The following is a 25,799-nucleotide window of genomic DNA, read 5'->3' as shown; positions in this document are numbered from 1 at the left end:
GAAACAAAAATAAAATTTCCAAGATAACCTACACCAGAACAAGGTTACAGGCCTAAGTGCCACTCAAACTCAACAAAGGTACGTAATTGCCCGTCCACTTGAGCCCAAAGGTCTTTTTTGATTACCCCCACCATCATGCAGGCGCCGCCATTGATACATGTTGAAGAAATTGTTGTGAGACCATCATGACACCCGCCATGAAAACAAATCCTTGAGATGGCATATAATTGCCTTCATCATGCTTCAAAAAAGAAAAAGAAAAGAAAAACAATTACACTTAATATAAAATAGAAAAGTAAAAATGCAATACATCTCATTTGATTTTCTATATGGACTCCCCAGTTAGTAAAATCTGACTAAGAAAATCGGACATACACTTTTCCATGAGATGACCTCGAGTACTCCTTGGACTAATCAAACCGTGCATAAAAATTGTTGGACTCAGGTACATTTCCTATTTTCAACAGTTGGAAACCTAGTTTTCTTCCATTCAACAAAAAGAAAACCTACACCATGGTACCCAAAAACGGTACACATGCACGCTGTTTAGTGCGTATGGCAGCAAAACAAAGAGAATTTGCATGCATACCGATGGAGAATTAGGAATGGATTGTTCAAAGCCATGTGTTTTGGTGAAATTCAGGGAAATTGCTTCGTTGAATTTCCATCAGCAGTATAGCAAGAGTGCTTTTTTGTTCTTTGAATCAAATGAAAATCGGGAATAAGGACCGAGTTAAGTTAATACTAGGACGACGTCACTGGAAACGCTGGAATGTTTTGATCAGGTCTCCCGTTTACTCTTCTTATCGATTCTTTGTTATGGTTGTTTACCCCCAAATTTTAGGGCCACCCCCAGTTTTGTTGAAAGTCGAGAATAAGTACCTGGTCAATTTTCTTTTGTTTATTTTGGTATGTGGTCAATGTAAGAATTGGCCATCACTTTGACGTAAGAGTACTTTAACGACTTTTACCTAATTATTATTATTATTATGCGTAAGATAAAATGTATATCAAACTCGGCCAATTAACGTATTAAAAAAAAGACGCCTAAGGCTAACAATATTACAAACACAAAATTGGTTAAAAAGACCAAGATCATTAATAATTTCTGGGTGAAAAAGACATTTAGATTTTGTTACTGTTTAAATTGGCAAAAATTTAAAAATAGTCAGGATATAAACAGTTTCATCCTACCCATTTTCAAATATTTTTTCTTATTTTTAATTTATATCAGGATGCGTCCAGTTTCATCCTTGCTATTTTTTAAGTTTAAGTCAGGATGAATCCAGTTTCATCCTTGCGATTTTTTTGATATATATTTCACCCATACAAATTTTTACTCGTCCATTTGAACCATATTTTAAAACTATTTGGACAAATGACCCATTTTCCGTATTACAAAGCCGTGTTATACCTTGAATTTTTCACTGAAGTACAACCTAAAAGAATTAAGTGCTCGTTTCTTTTCCGGCGGCCATATGTACTTATCTATATCGATGTTAATCCATTTCCTTTTTTCCGATAAGGAACTACACCCAATTAAGTAGTATAATTTGCAACTGCTTATAGAAGAACAATGGTCAATGAGAAGAAATTCTTTTGATGTTACTATAATATGAGTCAATGATGGGTAACGCACGTCATTTCTTTTCATGGCAACTCCTTAATTTTCTTCCTTAGTGTCTATGGTAGCATTTAGGACTTCTTTTTTTCTTCCCTGGATTATCTTTCTCCGAACTTTCGTAACTATGCAGCACTATATAAACAGCACGCAGCTGATTCAATAACCATAATTAAGGAAATCCTAACTAGCAACGTACTTCCATACTCATATCTAGCTAGCTAACAAATAACCATGGATTCTGTTCCAAACTACCAGCAATATCTTTTCACCACCACCATAGTACTGCTCTGCATTCTATTCTTCAATTCCTTGATAACAAAAATCAATAGAAAAAAATCTAGTCGTAATAGGGCACCTGAACCGAAGGGTGCATGGCCTATAATTGGTCACCTCCCTCTTTTAAGAGGAGCAGACCTTCCTCACGTGGCAGTGGGTAACTTGGCCGACAAGTATGGACCAATCTTTTCCTTCCGAATCGGTTTGAAACCAGCAATTGTTGTAAGTTCTATGGAGGTAGCGAGGGAAATTTACGGCCACAACGATAGGGTATGGTCCTCAAGACCAACTCGAATAGCTATGAAGCACATGGGTTACGGCACCGCAATGTATGCGTTCTCACCTTACGGACATTATTGGCGGGAACTTCGGAAAATGGTGAAGCAAGAATTTCTTTCTAACAGTAGGTTAGAGTTGATAAAGCATGTGTGGGACTCTGAGGTTAACATATCCACTAATGAACTTTACAAGAACGTTGTATCTGGTGGCAGTGCAGGGGGTTTGGTGGATATGAAGAAATGGTTTGAGGTTTTCACGTTGAATACGTCTGTTAGGGTGATTGCAGGTAAGCGATATTTCGGTAGTACTTGCGGTCCTTCTGATCAATTAGGAGGGGAAAATGCAGTTAGCAAGAGGTATCAGAAAGCGCTGAAAGAATTTTTTAGGTTGATGGCTGTGTTTGTACCATCGGACACCATACCATTTCTCCAAGGATGGATAGATTTTGGTGGTTATGAAAGGGAGATGAAGAAAACAGGAAAAGATCTCGATTGTATAGTAAGCGAATGGTTAGAAGAACATAAAATGAAGAGGAAACAGAGAATAAGCGTATCATCAGGAGATAATTATCAAGAGAAGAAAGAAGCAGCGCATGACTTCATGGACGTGATGCTGTCTGTCTTTGAAAGGGACTCGATGAAGGTCACAGAAGACAATTTCGATGCTGATACAATAACGAAAGCTACTTGTCTGGTATGCATGATGTTCTTCGTTCAGATAGATTATTTGATAATTAAAATTCTTCTGTCATGCACATATTATATTATACCAAAGCTAAAATATATATTAACAATATCTGTTGTGTCCTTGCAGCAACTGATCCTTGCTGGTAGTGACTCGACCATGGTTACCTTACTATGGGCTTTATCTTTAGTAGTAAACCATCCACATATGCTAAAGAAGGCTCATGATGAGATGGACATCCACGTTGGCAAAGAAAGACAAGTGAACGACTCTGACATCAAGAACCTCGTATACCTCCAAGCCATAGTAAAGGAAACGATGCGTTTATACCCAGCTGCGCCTCTATCGACTAGAAAATCCATTGAAGACTCTACAATCGCTGGCTACCACATCCCGTCGGGGACTCAACTAGTGTTGAATATCTCGAAGATTCAACGTGATCCACGGGTTTGGAGCAACCCATCAGAGTTCAAACCAGAGAGATTTTGCGTGGGTGGTGAACATGTAGACGTGGACGTTAGAGGTCAGAATTTTGAACTTATGCCGTTTGGGGTGGGTCGAAGATCCTGCCCTGGTTCATCACTCGCTCTGCAGGTGGTGCACTTGGCATTAGCTCGTTTGATACATGGGTTCGAGTTCAAAACACCAACTGGAGGACCAACTGATATGACTGAGAGCATTGGATTAACCAACGTAAAAGCCACTCCACTCGATGTAATGGTCACCCCTCGCCTCCCTTCTGAACTTTATACTTGTTAAAGTTACTTCCCTAATTTTTATTTTTTTAAACACCTCCCAATAATTGTAGAGAGCATAGACATTCTTTGCCGTATATAATGTCCCAATAATTGTAGAGAGGATAGACATTCTTTGCCGTGTATAATGTCTCAAAATTTGTTGAAACATAAAATAATAAAAAAAAATTTATATTCCATTCTCAAATCTGAACTTTAAAGAACCGTACCGGTAAAGATTCTTGTATAACTTTACAGAAGATTCTCAATCTAAAGTCCAATCTCATCAGCGGAAAGAAGTGAATCCTGTACAATTTTACAGAAGAACTGGATTGTGTGCCCGTGTTACGCACCGGACGGACCCGAAAACCAATTACCAACATTTTTCCCTTTTAACGGTATTTTTGATTTGGTGAGATGTGGCTTCGCCTCTTCCGTCGTGCATTTTTGATCTGGTGTCGTGGGGCTTCACCCCGCCCCCGTCACAATTTTGATTTGGTGTGGCTCGGCTTCGCCTTAATCTGTCGCGATGCATTTTTGTTTTGGTATGACTCCGCCTCGCCTCGCCCGTCGCTTAAGAATTTTTATTTGGTGTGGCTCGGCTTCGCTTCGCTCCGCTCCCATCCCGATTCATTTTTGATTTGGTGTCGCCAAGTTTGTGCCGTAAAATTATGTCGACGAAGCTAAAGGCGCCAGATTTGATAGAATCCCCACGCTTGATGTCGATTGATGTCTTTAACTTTCTATCTTGTTCAAATCCCCGTGCTTGATGTCGCAGAAACACAGTGGAACCTCTGCAGTCTTATAGAATTGAAAGATTTTAATGGATCGCCACTTTAGTTGGTGGAGTAAGTTCTATCTGAAACAACCCAACAACAATTCAGAGAGAGTACTAAACATGAAACATTTTAGCCAGTTTCAGTGAATGCATATCTTTAAAGTGATGTTTACTCTAACATCTGTATCAGATTAGACAATTATGAAAATGATGTTTCCTAACCGTTGCATACCATAGCACCAACGAAAGAAAAAACAGAAGAGGAGTTTTACCCGGCCAAAATGCAAGGCAACAAAGAATCTGTAGAGCTTACTACGGCTTAAAAAATTCCCTCTCTTTTCCTGAAATCTGCCTCTTCCTTACCATAGGTCGTACCTCCAAAACGCAAAAAGTTTCATTAAGCTCACTGCTTATGGATAGAGTTATGATGCCATCTAATATTATGTAATCTGAGTCTGTAAACTACCTTTACTAAGATTTTCAATACGCTACGGGCATATATCTTTTCTCATAAATTTTATACAGTTTTCTTTTACCAAAACTGGCAGTTAACCGTGCTACACACAGCCCCGTTGCGATACACTGAACCTTGATTGCAGACTCCTTGATGTCATCTCTAAAAGGTGTGGCACATTAAACCTTGATTTGGTTTGGCGGGTCTTCGCCCCACCCTGTCCGAAGCAACAAATCTATCTTTGCTAATGAAAAAAATTCTTAGTGTGCCTTTGTTGTAGGTGCAACTCTAATAAGTCCAATGAGTCGTGACCAAAAATGATGTACATGACGCCCCTTTTAATTAAGAGTTATTGGCATCGGAATCATGTAAGGTTTTAGCCTACTCAAATAAGAATACCATCTGTGGGAGTCAAACCGCACATCTACATGGTTGAAAACCATGTGCTCTTCCATTTGAGCTAAGATAGCAAGTACTCAATAGTCAATATAGAAGAAAAAGAATCTAAAGAAAAGATTGTTACCTGAGCTAGTATTTGAGATGTAATGTTCAAAATGGAAAGCTACGAAAGTTAAATACAAATGTCTAAGCAATTCCTAAGCAGGTGCATACCAACTCAAAACTGTACCTCAGGAATAAACTTCCCATTCTCATGTAGTTACAAAATTGATGAACGGATATACTAAATTCTGCGACTGCCTCAACATTCACGTCGTGTGAGCCTATGAGGTTCCAAGGAACCATGATGAGTTCCAAATTCCCGTAGCAGGTTTTGCCATTATTCTTGAGTCAGATGTTGCACTCTAGAGAAAGTGATTGAATTCCTAAAATTCATTTACTTCCACCTTAACAGATGTAATCTTTCCGCCCTCTCAAAACAGCAAGAGCAGGCCTTGGAACCATTTCCAAATGATTTTCGCCTAACCAATACAGAACTAAGCTGCACATGAAGAAACAAATACGATGGATTGAAACTCGTTCCGTTGAAAGCAAAGAAAACACGGAAATGCAAGTTAGAATAAATGGCATAGCCATCTAACAGAAGAAATCCAGCCACGTACACTTATGCCACAGGGATGATGAGACATGTACATTTCTTTGGATCATCATGGACACTTCAGATGCAATCCAACCACGTATACTTACGCCACATGGAAATGCAAGTTAGATCGGATGCTACCTTCACTAAGCGACTTTCAAAACAGAATGGGACCCCCAACTTCTGAAATCAGAATACACTTCCTATGAAGTAGTTAAATAGATCATGTTAGACAAAAGATATACAAACGTGGCTTGCAAAACTTAAAATTTTAATCAATATTATCCGGAAGGAGAAAAATTGCCTAAGCCTGAAATTATACCTGATAAATTGTTTTCACAAAGATGCTGATAACAATTAACAGTCATTTCCCTGAGTGGTACATCCACGCTTAAATCCGGTATCGACGGAAGCAGGATCCAAAGTCTAGGTGGGCTAAAACAATACTATGCTAACTTTTAAATTTCTATAGGGGGTCTAATAAAAAAATTTCTTCAGAAAACACACATGAAAAAATTGATTTCGGGTGTTTTTTTTTTTTGTAGATTTGGGGGTGGCTGGAGCACCCCCAAGCCACCCCCCACTTCCGTCACTACCGGTATGTACCACAGATGACGTTGTATGGCTACATTCGAGAAAAATGATTACCCAACAAAAAGACACAAATGAAGTCCTAGAGATTTCTCAAAGCATCTCTCACCTGGAATTGCCCCTTGAATTTCACCCAGCATTCTATCAGGTGCTCCGGCATTACTTGCTTTGTTAATGGACCATCCAGTAAGCTACAACATATGTGCAATAATCAGCCAACAAAGACCGAAGCACCTGGACATTGAAAGTGAATTAATCCTTAGACATGTACCTTAAAAGTGATGTGATGAGTAAAGAAAAACATTGAGAGACTCTGGTAGGTGCAACATGCACATTGCTGTAGTGACCCTACAGGTGCATCTTACATATTGCATAAAAGAAGCTTCTGAAATAAATAAAGTATATAAAATCAGCTGAGGAATGATAGAGGCGCAAGCGGCACAGGTTACCGTTTGTTGTTACTTTTAGAAGCATAGTTTATTTTAGTGGTGCCGGCCTAATAATATGAATAAACTAAAGTACCCATTCCATAAGATAGATCAAGCTATTAAGTTTAACCGAAAAAGTAAAATACAAATGCATGTCAAGAGTTCCTAAAGTTTCACCTACGGTAGTAACTAAAAGCGGACGCCAACATAAAATCAATTCCACAATTTCTGAAAATTGTTCTCTATGGATACCTCCAAAACAAAGATAGTTAATCCTTTAGTCAGGAACTGACACTGAAAGCTCATTAAAAACTCCACATCACGCAGGATTGGAATGATTGTTGCAGTAACTCCCGTTAGAGGCAATGATGTTACGAATTTGTCTATCAAAATCATGCCAGGTAGTTACATGACACGCATATTTGCACTAAAGTAAAGATTATATACCAAAAGCTCATCAAATAAGGGATCACCTACAGATTCGATGACTTGCATCCTTAACATAAAAGAACTTCTCATTTCATACTTCAAAATACTGTTATCAGATGACTTGCATCCTTAACCTAAAAGAACTTCTCAATATATACTTTAAGATACTGTTCATAGACCTGCATAATCTAATCTACTCCCACAATGATCAGAAAACTGACACTATTCCGCAAATATGACTAATATGAAAAAGTCTTCGATTACCCTACAGAAAGACGGTAAAAATGGTGCAAAGAATCCTAAAAACTTGTTTTGGGGTATCATTTTATACACACAAACAATCAAATCAAACCAAGCCAAAATGTTCTTAGCTATTAGCTCTCAATCATGCTAAATTTTAATATTCAATCAAATCAACATAAGCCAACTTTTCTTTGAAAACCCAATCTGATTTTATCAATCTGCCTACACCAAATTAAAACTCAATCGGATTTTTTTTTAAAATTAAAGATTTAAAAATATAGGGTTTCCACATGTTTACCTTGTTCTTCCTTTCCTCTGCATTGTCTTTGTAATCAAACTTTTCCTCATAAATTTCCTGCAAACATCAAGCACACAAAGCAAACATAAATCAACATACATCAACCATAATAATTCCTGCAATTTATAATCTATGATCCCTAATTTCTCTATTTCAACACAGCAATCCTAATTCTCTAATTTCCCAATTCACATCCTCAAATTAGAATGATAACCTTCCTCTTCATGTCATATTCTTAAAACCCAACCCTAACTATTCAATAAATAATCAATTTTCGAAATAAATCAATCAATACAGAAGAAACCCTAAATTATACACCCGGATTTACCTTTTCTGTTACATTCGAATCAACCACACAAACTCACACAATCACTATCACTCGAATCTTGATCATTTCCCTCTTTCTATGATCTCAAATCCTCCATTTATTTTTCGATTTTCAATTGCAGGTGAAGAGAAGAGGAAGAAATAAGGAGGAGAAGAAGAATAAAGAACGAAGAGTAGCTTCATCCAGTTAAGGAGAGAATAAAAACCTAGTTTAATTGGGGGCCATCGAATTTTGTTTGCCCCCAAAATTTTTAGGGCGTAAATATCGAAATATGAATATACTATTTTACCCTTCACTAATTGAAAATCAGTTTCACTAATTAACTACCCTAATTAAATCAAAGAGAAAATCAGTTTCTCTTTTATCTTCATCTTCCTCTCCTCCATTTCTCTTCTCCACCTCCACCATTAACGACTCCACCTCCACCGAGGAAAATTCTTCGAACCGATTCTTCGCGTAATCGTCGATGATAAAACTTTAATCGACGATTAACTTCTTCTACAAATATGGCTAAAACAAAGCAAACCGCTCGCAAAGCACTTCAAATTCCTAATCTTGTAGACACGGTGAATGCAAAGGTGTACGTGCGAAGAGCTCCTGAAGCAAGCAAATCGAAACCCAAAAAGGGAATGGCTCCAATTAGAGGGTACGTGAACTTAAACCCACCTCCTATTCGATGTTTTGGTTGTTTTTTGATTATGTAATCGAGATTGGTAACTGAAAAATAGAAGTTACAGAGTGAGAGTCGTTAGCATCGAAGAAATAATACCCTAACGACTCTTACATTGCATGCTTTTTCTATGAAAATTCGTTAACCTGTTAGTGTAAATATGACGACCCTTGTTCTGCTACTTCGACCTTTTGTGCCCTAGAATAGATTCGTTGCCATATTAGGTTGAAGATGACGACTGTAGTTTGACGACCCCAAATTAGTGTGTAACGACTCTGGGTTGAACTTGAACTGCCTTCTGTTGGAGAAAACGATAGAGTCGTCAGTAGTATATAATCCCTAGACTAGAGTCGTCAGTAATCTATAATCCCTAGATTCGTCATCTCTTTTATAGGGTCGGAAGTTACTTGTTTGACGACCCAAGTTTAATCTTTAACGACCCTTTAAGGACCAAAATCATCCTCACTGTCCAATTTTTGCAAAGAGTCGTTACCTTATAAATTACAGTCGTTACCTTGTAATGAAGAGTCGTTTGTTTGTTAGAGCATATCATTGACGACTCTTTAACTGATAGAGATAAATTTGAAGTCTTATAAAAAAAAAATTCGTGTTTGGAATGTAGTGACAAGAAAACGAAGACAAGGTTGAAATCACGATAACTCCTCCTTCGAAACCTCCCCGCAACGATAAATACTTACTTGCCGGTCCATTGCGCGGAAGAAGGCCGAGTGAGGTATCATTTTCTATCACCGAACCAAGAGACAAAGGTAATGAGTTGTCTGATTCGTCAGAATCAGACACTCCTGTTGTTTCAGCTAACACTAGTGCTGAAGAAGAAGATGAACAAGAAGAAGAGCAAGTAGAGGAGGAACAGGGTGTAGAACATGAGATACAAGAAGAAGATATTCAAGAAGAAGAAGAGGAACAAGAAGAAGAGCAAGAAGAGGAGGAAGAGGGTGAAGGTAATGGTAGTGGTGATGATGAGGATGATGGTAATGAGGAGGAACAACATAAAGGTAATAATGGCGGTGATGATAATGATGATGAGGAGGAAGATAATGAAGGTAATGATGATGAAAAGGATGAAGGTGGTGATGATGGTAAAACCACTGTTGAGGATGAGGAAGATAATGCAAAGGCGAAAAAGCCGGTAAAGAGGGTTAAGAAGGATGGAACAGATATTGCACCCAGTGCGAGACACGTTCCCACTACTCATTTGATGTTGCCTCCTATTCGAAGTGGTAAACTTAGAGGAGAACCTAGAGATGGGGGCAAAGTTATATTTGGATATCCTGGATCGTGGACTCATTGCATTAGTGAGGCAATCGTAAGAATCACAAATTTGCTTGCTATTTGATTAGTTGGTGTTAACTTTTTTATGTTTTGTTTTTTAAATACGTGTTTGTTTATGTTTTGTAGGATCATAAGGATGCCACACGTCTTTTCCGGCACCAATCTTCTTTCAAGAAAATGGAGTTGTGGCTGCTAGAAGGTGAATGTGCAAGAGTTAGAGATTTGGTTGAAAAATCAGGTTTGGACAATGCCGTTGTGAACTATGTGATTGCGTATGACAAGGTCGCAGTATCTAGTTTCTGTGAAAGGTATCACGCTGAAGTCGACACATTCCAACTTCCTTTTGGTGAGATGGAGATAACTCCTGATGACGCAGAACAGATATTAAGGCTGCAGGTCGAAGGCAAATCAACCGGTGAGAAGTTCAACAGAAGGCCTAGTTGGGAAGACATCTATACATGGACCAAGAACTTGTTTGGCTGGGATTCCGAGAAGACTAATGGGCTTTTCGAGAAGGGACCTAAGTACCCGAAGAAAGAGTTCAAACTTGTAGATATTAGGAACATGTTTTCTGGGACAGAAAAGAAGGAAAAAGAAGGAGGTCTATCTGATATGGAATGTCGCTATGCGGCGGCTGGGTATTTGTTGTATGTCCTTGCGTCGGTTATATTTCCTGACAGCAAAGGTAACCGGGTGAGCGCCAACCTTCTTCAGCTTTTGGATCCCTTGGAAGATGTGAGCAAGTACTCTTGGGGGACTGCCATAATTGCACACCTGAATGATAAGATTTCTCAGGGATATCGCAAACTAACTTCTCAAATTAATGGGAATTTGGCTCTAATCCAGGTATTTGGATTGATGAAAGTTTTCTTATTTTTGTACATTTTAAAAATTGAATTATTTATGTTTATTTCATTGGTTGCTATAGGTGTGGATTTATGATCATTTCCCATCACTGATCAAAGATAATGAAGATGTGGAACTCAACCCAAATTGGAGCAAAGGCAGTTCAACGGGAACCAAATACTTGTTCACTGGTTCTCAAGATAGGGAAAAAACTGATGCGTTGATACAAATGCGTCAAAAACTTGACAACATCACGACTAAAGAGGTAGTCTTCAATCCGTACAAGAATAATAGAGTTGGCGCAATGGAAGATGCCGTGTATTACCATGGCCCTTTGTTTCACCCTAACAGTTTTTCAATGTACAATCCGATAAGAATCATGCGTCAACTTGGTTTCATTCAAGATTCACCCGATGAGGATTATGTACCTCAGTTCAAGCACAAGTTGGAAAAGTGCGAGGCTGACGAAGCGGGTATAAAGGTATCCTATTAACCTGAAGTTGATGTCAAGCATTGGAAGACACTCTAGGCTTGTAGACATCTCACGGTGGGTGCATGCGGATGAAGGTCATGAGGTAACACCGGATTACGTCGAATGGTATGAAGGCTTCTCCCATGGTAGGGTGATATGGGTAGATCCGACTCCGGGTAGGAGGACCAACAGAGCATCCACCTCTTCTTCTTCTCAAGTCGACAGTAGAGATGCTACTTCCATTCTGACACTAGTGGTGAGTATTTAATTTTGTAATTGTGTTATTCATCTACATATAAGACAGTTAATGTGAAATTGTTTTTGAATGCATATAGGGGGAGCGAATCAAGCTTCTTGTCAAGGCTTTTTGTTGCTCGGCTGACAAAGGGGAAGTGATGGATCCTGCGAAGCAACGTCGGTACGCTGATTACTGCATGCACATTGAAAATCCCAATGCAAAGAAGATGTTCAAGGAGCTGGCTAAGGAAGGTAAGAGGAGCCGGAAATCACGTAGCCAAAGATCACAAGAAGTTGCTGAGCATGGCCAAAGTAGTTAACATCATGATGAACATCCCTCAGAGGTACAAGAAATTACTAGAGAAGATGCTGGTTCCCCAGAGGGTGCTCCTCCTAAGAAAAGCCGGAGAGTTCAGGGAGGCAGTAAGGTAGTGGTCGAGGTCGAGATGGTCGACTTCAACTTATGTTAATTTTATTTTATGAATTTAACTTAAGTGTATGTTGAAACAACTTATGTGTTTGGTTTGGAGTCTTTGTTTCGAGTACTTTTATGTTTGGTAACTCATGTGTTTGTTGAAAATACTATGTTTTCAAGTATGCTCGTTAGAACCATGTAGTACTCCAATGCAGACAACATTTCCCTTTCTCATACCAAGGGTCGTCATCTTCATTTCATAGTACTTTGACGACCCTAATTGTATTTACCACTTCAACACACAGAGTCTTTAATATCCTCAAATAGAGATCTAACGACCATTTTTCCCAAAACATCCAGGAGATGGAAAGAATATTTCTGGATAGAGTCGTCAGTGTTTATAATGGAATCAATGACGACCCTTGGTTAACAAAATATATCCAGGAGGTTTGAATTTATTTGGATAGAGTGGTTAGCTTTTTCATGTCAATGGCGACTGTTTGTTGGATTCAGGAGTCATTACTCTGCCATGGATACCTGTGACGACTCTCATTTTGAAACTAGAAAGGATTTTGATTTCATTAGGAAAATAACATTAAATCTATCTCGTATTACATAAGAGTTAATATGGGTATTCTTGAATTTGATGCATCAAATGTTCGTCAACGTTGTATATTCTTTATGGTGAATGGAACTTAGTTTCCCCATTACGTATTGTCCATAACCCATCGAAACGTTCCAGCTGAAATTAAACGAGGAATGTTATAACTTTGAAGCATGACAGAAGTATAAATATTAACGGAATACTCACTTTTTCCTTAAGAGGAGCTCTTGGATGGCGAAGTAGATCCCAACGGTCTGTTTTTTTGAAATTCAAAATAAGGGTCGTTAGCTTTGTTTTTACACAAGATGACGACTCTGGAGATAACTAGAGTCGTCACTTTTTTACTAAAACTGATAACGACTCTTTATGAAAACATTATATGTTATTGTTCTTTCCGGTGCGAGATTTAACTACCATTGCGGCTTCGATGTGATGAAACTGCTCTCCTCTCCATTTGGTATATTCTTTTTGGGTCGCACGTCTATCGCCTTTATGCCTCGCGAGAAACTCGTTGTACTTGTTGCACAATCTCATAACGTGAATTGTCCTATCACGAATGTGGGACGGTTCATAATCATAGCGTAGATGCGCGTGGGAATTAAGGAAAGGACCGCAACCAACGTTTATCCAAAATATGCTTTCATCTTTTTCTTCTTCGTCAAGATCTTTGACGTTGTAATAGTTTTTAACCCATTCGGTCTCTTCCTCGACTTGCTTGAATACTTCCCGGAGATGCGCTTGTTCTTTTCCCCGTTTTTCAGCCTCGCGCATCTCTAATTCTTCCTTTGTAGGATGAAACATCGGTTTTTTGCATCTTCTAAGTATGCTTTCAATTGATGAAACATCAGATGCTTTGTGGAACCGCGTATTCATTATTTTTGTGGCGTTGGACGGAAATTGCAACTCAAGGTCTTTGAAACAAGTCAAGGAACGCTTCCAGAAGATATAATTCGAGTGTGATGTTTTGAAAAGAGAACTTAAGGCTGTTAGGGAAGCCTTTCCGGGTATGCTGAGTGTTGTAAGAGTAAGTATTTGAACAAGAGGTAAAACTTAAAAAAAGCTTTTATCGATACTAACTAAGTATATTTGCATTTTCAGTTGGGGAAGGCAGATCGCTATTATGAGGAGCTTCGTGGGGAAAAGTTTGAGCTCCACGATTGCTACTTTATCTTGGAAGGCACTAGATATAACTACGCCATATATGATTAAGTGTATAAGTGCACCTTTATTATCTATTGTATTTCATTTCCTTCAATGCAACGCTATGCGAGATGTATGCCTTTAACGATTCAATGGAATGATTCTATGAAATCAAAAATTATGAGAATCTAGTGCAAGGGTCGTTACTTTATATAACTAATCAAACTAACAACTCTAAAAGAAATTAGTAATTGATAGCTAGGATCGTCATTTCATATGACTACATGTATGACGACCCTAAGTGTTACTTTTTACAGAGAGTTTTGGTTTTAGAGTCGTCTATGTGTAAAACAAAACGACTCTAAGTGACCTAGTTAAAAAGGATCGTCAATGTTTAGCACACTACCCTAACGATTTTTCATAACCTGGAAAAGTTGTAGGTTTGAGTCGTTATTGGTAGTGTCAATATACTGACGACCTCAGAGAGTCGTTTGGGTATACACCCCCCCACCCCCCCCCCCCCCCCCACCCCACCCCGACTATGACGATCCTTTCTCTGAGTTGTTCCATAGTGTGGATGATTCGACCACTTGGAGCACCATTAAGACAATTTGAAGAGTATAGGAAGTTTACCTGATTGTTTTGGCCTTGGGGTTCCTCATTTTGAGTGTTGGTTCCTTCATCTTGAGCAATGAGATCTTCATTCCAACATTGTTCATGCCTTCCTCTATCAACATATCCTCATCAAACATCCAACCCATATCATTAGTTGAGACAATCTTACCATCAACACAATCATTGTTGTTATTTGAAGCTTCACCAATCTCATTCCCTCCACTTGAATCACCCATTTGTAAAAACCCTAGGTTTTCCTCTCAAAACTCCTCCTCTTCTTCTCAACACATAAAACACATTTTCCATAATTTTTTTCCTAAAATCAGATTTTAATCTAAATACACTTACCACACTAATCAAACTAATTAATTCCTAATACTAATCATATAAGGGCAGTTTTGCCATTTAAAAAATATTTTTTTAAGGGGTGACCCAAATTAGGATTGGGTGACCTTTTTTGTCTCGTAGTGCATGGCCCCCAATTAGAAGTTATGGCCCCCAATTAAACTAGGAATAAAAATATTAGCTTTTTGTTTAGTTTTTCACGGGAGTATCGTCCACTTTAACGGTGTTACTTAACGTCCAGTTAAGTATTCGGTGTAAACAGAGTGTAACAAATCTTTTAGGCACAAATTCTAACAAAAATATTGTCTACCCACGTTTTTGTTAACGGGGTTACAAACAGCCAGTTAAATACAGGGTGTAAACAGAGTGTAATCCAAGTTTTAATGTCCCAACCAATAGAGTCCCGCCAAGTGTCCTCTCCAGAATTACTAATGCCCAAAACTTTTATCTAATTTAATTTGAGGGGGTGTCACACTTACCGTGCAACGTGGGAGCTCATATAACTTAGCATTCTAAAGGAGGGAGATTTCAAATTTGTACCAATCTCATTAGTAGAAAGTAGAAAAGGAAAAATGAAACCGCATTAATATTACTTAGCTATCTTGAAGGCTACTCAAATAGGTTAAGAGTTTTTTTTTTTTTTTAGAGGGGTGGGGGGGCTATGTTGAGGGCTAAATAGTTTGGAATTATGTAATAAATAATAAAATAATTTCAACAATTCTTTATCCAAGTATTTTTATTAATGACTGATTGATTTTTGATTAATTGGTCTTAATTAGGAACCCCTACAAGAGTTTTGCCGCATTGGACTTAAAAAAAGGTGAAATCATGTCCCTTTCAGAGTCCTAGTCCATTCCAAAACAGAAACATACGACCAAAAGAGAAAAAGAGAAAAATATGACCAAGAAAATATCCGTTTATGTTCCTAAAATGATGACATATATGATTGCATGACGAATGCGGTAACAACATTTTCTAGAGTGCATTAATAGTGCGTTACAGAAATTGAATGGTCAACTGGACTCATTTTGAATGGTCAAAAATACTACATATACTACATTCGAGTGTGCAGCACGAATGCACCCCCATCCTATACTGGTCAACTGGACTCATTTAACTGGTCAAGGACGGTTTTTGTTCCCGTACTTGTCAGTCAACTGCACTCTAAGAAGATTCGTTGACCAAATATGAAAAGTCTACTATGGGGTAAAAAAAAGTATTGTATAAAAACGGTGCAAAATGTCCAAAATATCGCTCTTGGAATTTTTGATAAAGAATAGTAAAATTACGGAATTACACCATTTGTTAAGTCTCTTTACAGTAAACAGCTTCACCTCTACATATTGGGGGATACATACACACACAAAAAAAAGAAAGAAAAAAAGGTAGAGACAATATGAAGTAATACTACACCCCTTATCCAAATATATTTTATAATTGCTAAAGTATCCTAATTAGTTGTTAATTATAATAGATTAGTTTATTAAGATTAAACTTAAGATTTTGAGTTTGATTTTTTCTTTTTTCAATGGGTTGTAGAGAGGAGGAGAAGAAGAAGGAGGATGATGAGGAGGATTTTGGAGATTTGAGGAAAATGAGAAATTCTAGTGAGTAATTTGATGTTAGGAATCCTTATCTCATCCAAATTTTGTCTGTAAAGACATTTATGAGCATGATGGTAAATCTTTAGGAATCCTTATCTCATCCAAAATGTCCGCAAAGACATTTTGCCTGTAAATTCTAATTAGTAAATCTTTTGGAATTTTTCTCTTGTGAATCTGCTAGCAGGAAACCAGTTCTCCTTAGAAGATATTCTTGTAAATCATCATCAACCAAACTGATTCTCAACTCCATTAGCAAGTTCGTAGCATCATAAACTTCGAGTTTTTCTTTCATCAGGCTCCTTCCCTGAACTCATCTTCATCACTAGTATCAACCACAACTTCGTCGATCATCAAACCACAACTACGTACAACATCACAACCACTGAGAATCACTTTCTTCTCATGTTACTCGAGCTTCACCATTGACAACACCAACTGATTGTGATTCCATAGTGAAACTCATACATCCAACCAAACTCCATCTTCATCGCTTCCAGCAATCACCATCTCATTGATTTTCGGTTATGATTATCAATGGGCAGCAACAAGTTCTTCAAAGTTGACAGTTAATAGTAAATATCTTACAAAGCTTGTACCACCACTTCACTAAGCTAAAATGATTTTGATACCCCCTTGGACTCCACGAGGTTCATGCCTAGCTTGCTGTGACGAGATTTGTGTAGTGACGAAACTGGATAAGCGATCGTGATTATGTTGGTTTGAATTACGAAGAAGGCGATGGTGCCGTGAGAACAAAAAAGCAAGGCGCCTTTAGTAGTTTTAAAATATATGGCAGCCCTGAGTAATTCAGGAGGGTGTCTTTATCAATTATGTGTTTCGACACCTTTCGCAGCTTTGGCTCGCTTCAAATGCTCATAAATTTCTCATAAAACATCGGAGTGTCCTAATTCTTTCACCGTTGGCATCGTATTTCCACTTTCTTTTGGTTAAGATAACCTCAAAACACCTAAGAAACTCAAAAGTAAACAAAATTAAAGCATAACAAAATATAATCTAATAAGAAAACAATGAATCAAGGTTTGAAACTAGTGCAAATAATGTCCTATCAAATCCCCCACACTTGCTTTTTGCTAGTCCTCGAGCAAACAATCTAATTAAACTAAATACAACAACTCAGTTTCATGAAGTCACGGTTGCACTTAGCATGTGCAATAAGTCTTTAGATCTCTGTGTGTCCCTAGTGAACGATTTATAATCTCGTGAGGGTTTACAAAAATTATACCCACAAAACCTAGCCAACTTCTATATATTCCAAACTTACAAAGCATCCAAGAGCTATGAAGACATAAAGTTTATGCACACAAATAATAAGAAGTTCGAAGTACAAAAGAACATATTTTTCATGATTAAGTGTTGAACGAGAAACAACCAATGCCATATTAAATAATTTAGTTTTGAGAGTGATTGAATGTCTCGACTTCTTCCTCACCAATACGGTTACATGAAATTGCACTCAAATGACAACTTTTTTTGGTCTCACACGCGTGCAGGTAGGAATGAAGGAAGAAATCATGCACATGTTGAATGGTGGGAAAAGAACATCTTCTGAATTATATTTTGAAAACACTCTTCTTTTACCATTTTGAAAAACCCTTTCCCTGATTCTCTCTACGAAAGGAAATCAACCACTATTTGAGAATGGGAATATGCCTAAAAGCATTGTTTGTATTTGGCAACATAAGAATCAATATTGTGTATCACGATTCGTGCTACTGTATATGAGTTTGTTTCTAGATGATATTTGATAGGTGCAGAATACACCCTCTTTATTATCTATTTGTTATGCTTTCTTTGCTATTTTTCTTGTAAATTATGCATTTTACGCGTGTTTTTGAGTTATTAGGTACATTGAAGTCATGTGGAGAAAAAAAAAAGAAATCTATCTAAATTGAGAAAGAAGCGCAAAATAGTCTTTTACAGGTGAATACTATCGGGAGCCAAACCAAGTTTAAGGGGAAACTCTCTCGAAGGAGCATTAAAAACAGCCAACTGATGTTAAGGGGTGACCACCTGTTATAGAGCTGCCAGATGGTTAGCCTTTATCAAGGTGACCGGGTGTTGAATAACTGACCCTACTTTTATACCCTAAAATCGAGAGACTTCTGTCTTTCATTCATTCATCTCATTTACCTAAAATTGAGAAGAAAAGAAAAGAAGCGGTTGTTGTAGATTCAAAAAACAGTTATGGCTCAGATCGAGATCGAGTGGAAGTTTGGGTCGAATTGAGTGAGTATACCGCATATTTAAAGGGGTTCTGAAACTGGAAATTATGGAATCAGTGAAGAAAAAGATGAGATGAAAAGGGATCTGCTGTTGTTGAAGTTTGTTGTTGTTGCCGTACAAAATCAAGGAAGACAATGTTGTTGGTTGTTGGAATTGAGGGAAGAAAGTGGTGAAGAGAAAATTGGGTGTTGCTGCCGTGGTTGGTTAGAGTTTGATGATTCAGAAAAAGACGAAGGTGATGAAGTCTCTGTTAATACTAAATGAAGGAGTTCAAAGAAGAAATCGAGAGATTATCGAGAATCATAAGATGGGTTTGTATGAATTTGAAGAGGCTGTGAAGAAGTTGAGTTGATGCCGTTATACCGTGAATCTCAGGGAAGTGTTGGTGGTGCTGTGTGGTTGAATTACAGAGATGTTGCAAGAATTGAAGAGTTGATGATAATTTGAAGATCTGTTGTTGAATGACACAAGTTTTAATGCTAGATGTAGTTAGGTGTGCATGAATTGAAGAAAAGTGAGGCCTGAATTCGGCCGGGAATATCCAGAAAACAAACGGAACTCTGCGCCGACGAGTTAACTCAGTACCGGCCGATAAGCCGATCCAACCCCTTGACTCAGCTGAGTAATATCCAGTAAGCTCAGTAAGACTGACTGAGAAGCTGACTCAAGATGGCTGACTACCTCCCGTGTCTCCCTTGACTAACGGTGTAACCATATTGACCGATAACGGTACAATAACGAAATATTATTTCAGAGGAGAAGAATCTCAGGTAGTCGTCATCGACTTTTCTCGTCGGATTCCGGTCACACCATGATTTCTCCGGCGACCCAAAATAATAGAATTTTGTGTGAGCTTTTCTCATGGGTGTGAAGACTTGGACTTGGAATTGGATGAAAATTTTGGCTTGAATTTGGAAAGAAAATATGGAAGATTTGAGAAAGACTTGGATTTGGAAGTTGAGATATATAGGGAAGGAGATTCTATTCCTAAGAGGATTGCAAACAAATTGAATCCTATAAGTAGAGAAGTTCTCTACTTTTCTCTACACACCTCTCTGTATACACGTCAACACACACAACACTTTAGTTTTTGCTTTATTTCTTTTCTTTATTCTTTGTGAACTCCAAATTATGTGTGGCTAATTTTCTTATTGATTGAGGATAAATTCCTAGTTCTTAACATGTTTTGATTTTTTTTTTTTTAAATCTACTTTGAAGTTTTCACATGATTATCATTTGTTTTTACTAATATGAATGTTTATGGTTGTTTGATAGATTATTTAGAGTGCACGTTGAATTGATTTGTTAACTCAACCTAAAGCTAGTAGAAGTTAGGGAATATGTAATAGTTTCTTGACTCTTACAAGTAGAAAACGCGAGACCTTGCAGAGGGATTCTGTGAAGCAATTGTGTGTGAAAACAACGCTAGAAAGTGAACCAAGCGAACCGAGTTTAACTACTAGTACTAAACCTAAATGCATAAATCTTAATGCATTTGATCGAAATACATCTTGTAAGAGAACCTCAAGGTGGTTCTTTTGAATAGAATCTGATAACTAAGCGGACCTATTACTCGGTGAAACGAGGAATTTTGGGGATAGCTAAGTGAACCTGCTATTTTACGGTTGGTGATAATCTTTGACTAATAAAAAGTGTAAAAGAAAATAACTTGAATCATTGTTTTGCAATGAAGAAGGATTCCTTAATCTAATTTCTCTTATTGATTTCAACTTAAACTTTTAATTGCTTTGTTTAATTTCTTTTGCTTTTAAAATCTAAAACCAAATTCTCCCTTTGTGACATTATAAGACAACCACAACCTCTTGCTCCTCGTGGGAACGAACTTGACTACACTATATTACTTTTTAATTAGGTAGTAAAATAATAATTAATTTGTTGTGGTTACGACACACACCAAATTTTGGCGTCGCTGCCGGGGAGCAGCGGAGCAGTTATAGTTGTTTTTCTTTTCTTTTTATTTTTTAGATTTTATTTTAGTTTCTAACTTTCTTTTCTAGAATTTTTATTTCAGGTACCAGTTCTCCATGTATGGTGCACAAGAGCAAGCATGTCGCAAAAATCAATACGGTTTTCAACCTCAAAATTATGGCAACTTCCAACCATCCTTAGGATACAATCAAAACCAATATTTTGGCTATGATCAATTTCCTACAGAACCTTATGGATATTCTCATACATATCAACAACCTTATGATGGGTATGTAAGTGGAAAATCACAAGGATGGGAGGATAATTATGCTCTTGATCAGAAAATTTCTAATTTTGTGGAAAATTGTCTAACTTGGTATAACAAGAGCTTCAAAAAGTTGAAGAGACTAGAGAAGAGCAACTCCAACAACTTCAGGACGGCATTGCTAAAATACGAAGAGACATGGATCAATATAATGAAGAGAGAGATAAAGAAGAATTTTTCTTTCAAAGCAATAACTATTCTAATGTGCCTATGGTGTGTAATGAATATTCGATCGATGATTATGTTGGAAAAGGCCAACCTTTGGATACTTTTGATGACGCTAGTGTAGCTTACTCTAGCCTTGATCTTAATAATGATCAAGCACCTATTCAAAAGGTAGAACTTGAGGATGATGCAATTAGTGCTTTTAAAAAATTCCTTAGGGAAAGAAATGAGTCCGCAGTCGAGTATGAGCCTTACAACAATGAGGATGTTATTCCAACTCCGGATCATAATAACGATCCTTCACCTATTCAAAAGGAGGAGTTTGGATATCACTCACTTATTGTTATAAACGATGTAACATACCCACAAGAAGGTCTTGAGATTTACACCGAAGAATATTTTATGAGAGAGGAATACGATTCGGATGATGAGAGTGTTGAAGAGATGATGCTCGATATGAAACTAAATTGATTGAATTCGTAGAAGACCCAATTGAAATTTCCAATGATTTTAATGATGCCAAGACTTTGGTTAAGGTAGAAAATAACGAAGAATGGTTGCAAGACTTGATAGAGGACCACGATATACAAGAGGTAAGTAATTCACTTGAATTCTCTAAGGATGAAGAGGATTCCGTAATACAAGATTTTTTTGCAAGGTTTGTCTAACCCTTTGCATATTGATTCTTCTCCTTTACCTCTTATTGGTTTGAATGTATGTGCATCGAAATTATTTTTGGACGACTTTGTTTCTATATATCCACCATTGGAAACACTTGATGCTAACAACATTCAGGTTTGCCAAGAGGAATCCATGGAAGTTCCCAAATTTTATGTTCTTTATACACTTACGAGTGTAGACAAAACTAAGGGTGGGGGAAACTTTTATCGAACGATAACATTATTTGTTTTCTTGTGCTAGAATTTGTGTGAAGCTATTATTTGCAAAACAAGTACTATGGGTGGATCCCTAAATTTTCAAATTGTTAGTATATGGGGAGTGAATCTTACAAGTAACAAGTCGGGCCGACGACTTTAAACCAAGCGCCAAATGGGAGGCAACCCAACGGTTTTGTATTTCTTATCCTTTTTTTTGTTATTTATTTTTTTTCTTGTTCCATATCATATTAGGATTTCCCACCTTAAACTTGCTAAGAGGATTCAATTACATTGAGGACAATGTAAGGTTTAAGTGTAGGGGGAGTGGCTAAGCATATATTTAAAAAAAAAAAAGTTCATAAAAATCTCCAACTTGTAGAGATTTTAGAGTCACTTGTATACTTTTAGCTATGTTTACATACGGAATTCCCGGCCGAAATAATGGAACGTAGAATTGCTAGAGAATACTACAGATTAGGTGTTATTAATCTTTGCGATAAGTCATTCCTGTTTGTGGCTCAACTTAACCATGTCTGTGATGCAAATGAGGTGCAAAAAGATATTTAGTATTAGAGTAGTTGATCAATCATTAGTGGAGAATACCCATATTTACATCAAGCGAGGCACCAAACCATATATTCTTAGTAGCTAACTAAAGAGCTTTGTTTTGAGTGTGTGTCACCGTGCGTTAATTCTGGGTAGAATGGTGAGCTACCCAACTTCACACCAATTTTCATCACTATTTTTGATCTCTTGAGTGCTAATCTTGTCAATCATGAGGGTGACGTCTGTAGATGAAATCCTCCTTCTTGCAGTTCGATTTGCAGTTAGCACCATTCTCTTTCTCAACAACAACAGGTCCATAGAAACACTATCATCATCAAGGGAGCGACATCAAAATCTACAAGGAAAGTTGAATACGTTCAAGGTTTACAAGCAATAGAACAAGAAAAGGAGCAAATTTCATATTCAAGTAAAGCAACAAGACAAGGAGCGGAATTATATATACATGTTGAAGACTTATTTACAAGACCAAAGAAAAGCAAAAGGTGAAAATTATTGAAGTTTATGATTTCGAGACGATACAAGTTGTGAAGAATCAAGCGATAAAGTACTTTTTCACGGCCATGGTTTGTTTTATTTTCACTTTGTTTTGTATTTTATTTCGCTTGTCTTAAAATAAATAAATAAAACGAGACAAGAGAAATTTTATTTTTGTATTTATAAGCCGTGGGGAAGGAGAAATATATGAGGAAGTTTCAAGCGACAAGGATTTAAGATAAAGAGTTACAAATTGTCAAGGATCTACGAAGTTCGAGAGTTTATCATCAATAGTTGAAGTCTAAGACAAAGACCAAGAAGATGAAGACGAGGAGCCGAAGACGTTTCTATTGGATACGCGGGAGTGGTGTTATCATCATTGTCGATCGGATGTGAAGGTGAGTAAGTAATCTTATCCTCGTAATAATGGTTGATTTCCTTTCTTAGATATCGACAGAAACAGATTTTTACTTCCCATGATTTTGTGGGGTCTCCAAAAATTATTCGGAAGGTTTCCTTCCCACCATTCTACGTGTCGCAGGATTTCTCTCTTCAATCCTACCTGCACACATGTGAGAACCATAAAGTGCGTCCTTTGAGTGCAATTTCATAAAACCCTTTTGGTGAGGCAGAAGTCAAGGCGAAATTCTTATTGGTCGCTCTCAAACCTGAAATCTTTCATTATGGCATAGGTTGACCGGTCACACTTTCTTCGATTAATCGCACTTTATATTTGAATTTTCTCTTGTACTTTTGATTTCTAGACACTAGATTGAGAATCTTTATGTCTCCTAGCTTTTTGGATACTTGGGGACGCTGGAACACTTTGAATTTGGAGTAGGTTTTGTGGGTATATCTCTAGTAAGCCCTCACTTGACTATTACTCGTCCACTAGGGACACATAGGGGTTTAAAGGCTTGTTATACATGCTAAGTTTAACCGTATTCTCTATGAAATGGAGTTGTATGTATTTGGTTCAATTTAGTTTTCTCGAAGACTGGCAAAGTCTAAGTGTGGGGGAATTTGATAGATGTAGAATACACCCTCTTTATTATCTATTGGTTATGCTTTCTTTGCCATTTTTCTTGTAAATTGTGCATTTTACGCGTGTTTTTGAGTTATTAGGTACTTTGGAGTCATATGGAGAAAAGAAGAAGAAATCTATCTAAATTGAGCAAGACGGGAAAAATAGTCTTTCACAGGTGAACACTATCGGGACCCGACCCAAGGTTCAGGGGCAACTTGTGACGCCCCAAGTACTAAACCTGCTTAGCTAATAGGTTTACAAACTAATTGAAATATAAAATCTAGATTAATGATCTTAAGAATCTCAATTACATAAGCTAATCCCAAGGAAAAACCCATACACTCTGATATTATATAAATGAAGATCTCTCGAGTGATACAAATATAATAAAGTGTTGTTTTACAGATTACCAAAGATAAACATATACAAAAGACACGCAACATCTCTAATACGATAAAAGCTTTCATCTACGAAACGGTTATCTCTAATCGCACCTTTTCTTCTGATTACTAAAAACTTCAGTGAGAACGAGTGAGCACATCATCCCAAAGGGGTTCCCAATGGAAACAATAACTTTCAAGTAATCACTAATATGCTTCACAGTGCTAAAGAAGTAGTAATTTAAAACAAGTTATCGTGCATAACATGTGTAAGAGTAATTTCCCCAAATACCTCGATATACTATTTCCTTATCTGGGTCATTAACGACATAAATTAGGTTATAAAATAAAAGGTAATAGTATTTCGCTTTACGCGCTAGATAGCTATTATATGCGCTTCCCGTGCTATGTATTGCCTCATCTGGGCTATAAGACTTAGCAAGGAGCTGTGGGGATATCACAAACACTCCCTACGGGGAACTCACACAAACACACATCAAATTATTCACTCAGCAATCAACAAGCATCGTAATATAACATTCATGAAAGAAAGGTCATTCTAGTCATACCTCCTCAGATATTGCGTACCATAATGACAATATCCGTGAAAGACCACAGATGATCTACAAAAGTGAAACTAGAACACGCAAAAAATATGTCACTCAGACCTCGCCAAACTCATTGTAGAAAGCGAAAGCAGAATAACTCCAGACTCGAATGATAGCGCCATCCACACAGAGTGCCCATACAAACCATGATTCAAGATCTACCATCATAAGTCCCGAAGGTTTTGCAATCAAGCATAATATGCAAACGATTGTATTCTCACAAGAAATTGTAAAAGGTAATATTCCCCTATATAACGATATTGCCTCATCTGGGCTATAATAAGCATAAAAATAGATATAACATTTGAAGAATCCACACAATGCATATTACAGAACATACCCAATCATTTACACACAAATATGTTCATAATAAGTAATGGCACATCATGCTCGCATATGAAAAGGAACTTAATGATTACAAGAAGGTTACAGAGTTCCCACCTGATTTGATGACAAGCCATGCCTACCTCGAGATCTGAAATCCATTGGTTCATATCACGAAACCAATGGATACAAGTCCAAAAGGATAAAATCTAGTCCTAATAGAATCACGGAACAAATATCTACAATATTTTCCTACTGAAGATTTTATATATCTCACTTTAAGATACCTAATATTACACAAACTTATTCATACTAGTGACTGATTACACCTTGGTTTTGCTGCGTCGATTAATTTTCCGACATAGATATCTCACTCGTTACTCAGCCGAATTAAACAAACTATATATGAACAGAAAGTCCACCCGACGTACTACAAAATCCATTTATAGAGA

At 37.4% G+C, this 25,799-nt stretch overlaps 1 protein-coding gene and 1 long non-coding RNA gene across 2 annotated transcripts; one reads left to right on the top strand and one right to left on the bottom strand.

Moving 5' to 3' along the window:
* Positions 1-1,826: 1,826 nt before the first annotated feature.
* Positions 1,827-3,731, top strand: LOC113361702 (cytochrome P450 CYP82D47-like). The gene is made up of 2 exons (XM_026604855.1): positions 1,827-2,872; positions 2,993-3,731. The coding sequence occupies exons 1-2, from the start codon at positions 1,856-1,858 to the stop codon at positions 3,620-3,622; spliced, it is 1,647 nt and encodes a 548-aa protein (XP_026460640.1). The 5' UTR covers positions 1,827-1,855; the 3' UTR covers positions 3,623-3,731.
* Positions 3,732-5,334: 1,603 nt separating this feature from the next.
* Positions 5,335-8,353, bottom strand: LOC113361701. Its single transcript, XR_003365273.1, has 5 exons — positions 8,186-8,353; positions 7,858-7,914; positions 6,569-6,693; positions 5,891-6,071; positions 5,335-5,769 (listed from the first exon to the last, which is right to left on the bottom strand). It is a non-coding gene; the product is annotated as an uncharacterized LOC113361701 (long non-coding RNA).
* Positions 8,354-25,799: the final 17,446 nt, after the last annotated feature.

The sequence above is a fragment of the Papaver somniferum genome, chromosome 3, assembly GCF_003573695.1.
Source record: "Papaver somniferum cultivar HN1 chromosome 3, ASM357369v1, whole genome shotgun sequence".
NCBI classification, from domain to species: Eukaryota; Viridiplantae; Streptophyta; class Magnoliopsida; order Ranunculales; family Papaveraceae; genus Papaver; species Papaver somniferum.
This window is presented reverse-complemented; position numbering and strand designations above follow the sequence as displayed.

What these genes read in the sequence shown, in the direction of transcription:
- LOC113361702 (XM_026604855.1), top strand. Translation starts at nt 1,856, where the DNA reads ATGGATTCTGTTCCAAACTACCAGCAATATCTTTTCACCACCACCATA. An exon ending in TAACGAAAGCTACTTGTCTG is followed by an intron (nt 2,873 to 2,992) that starts GTATGCATGATG and finishes GTGTCCTTGCAG; the next exon opens with CAACTGATCCTTGCTGGTAG.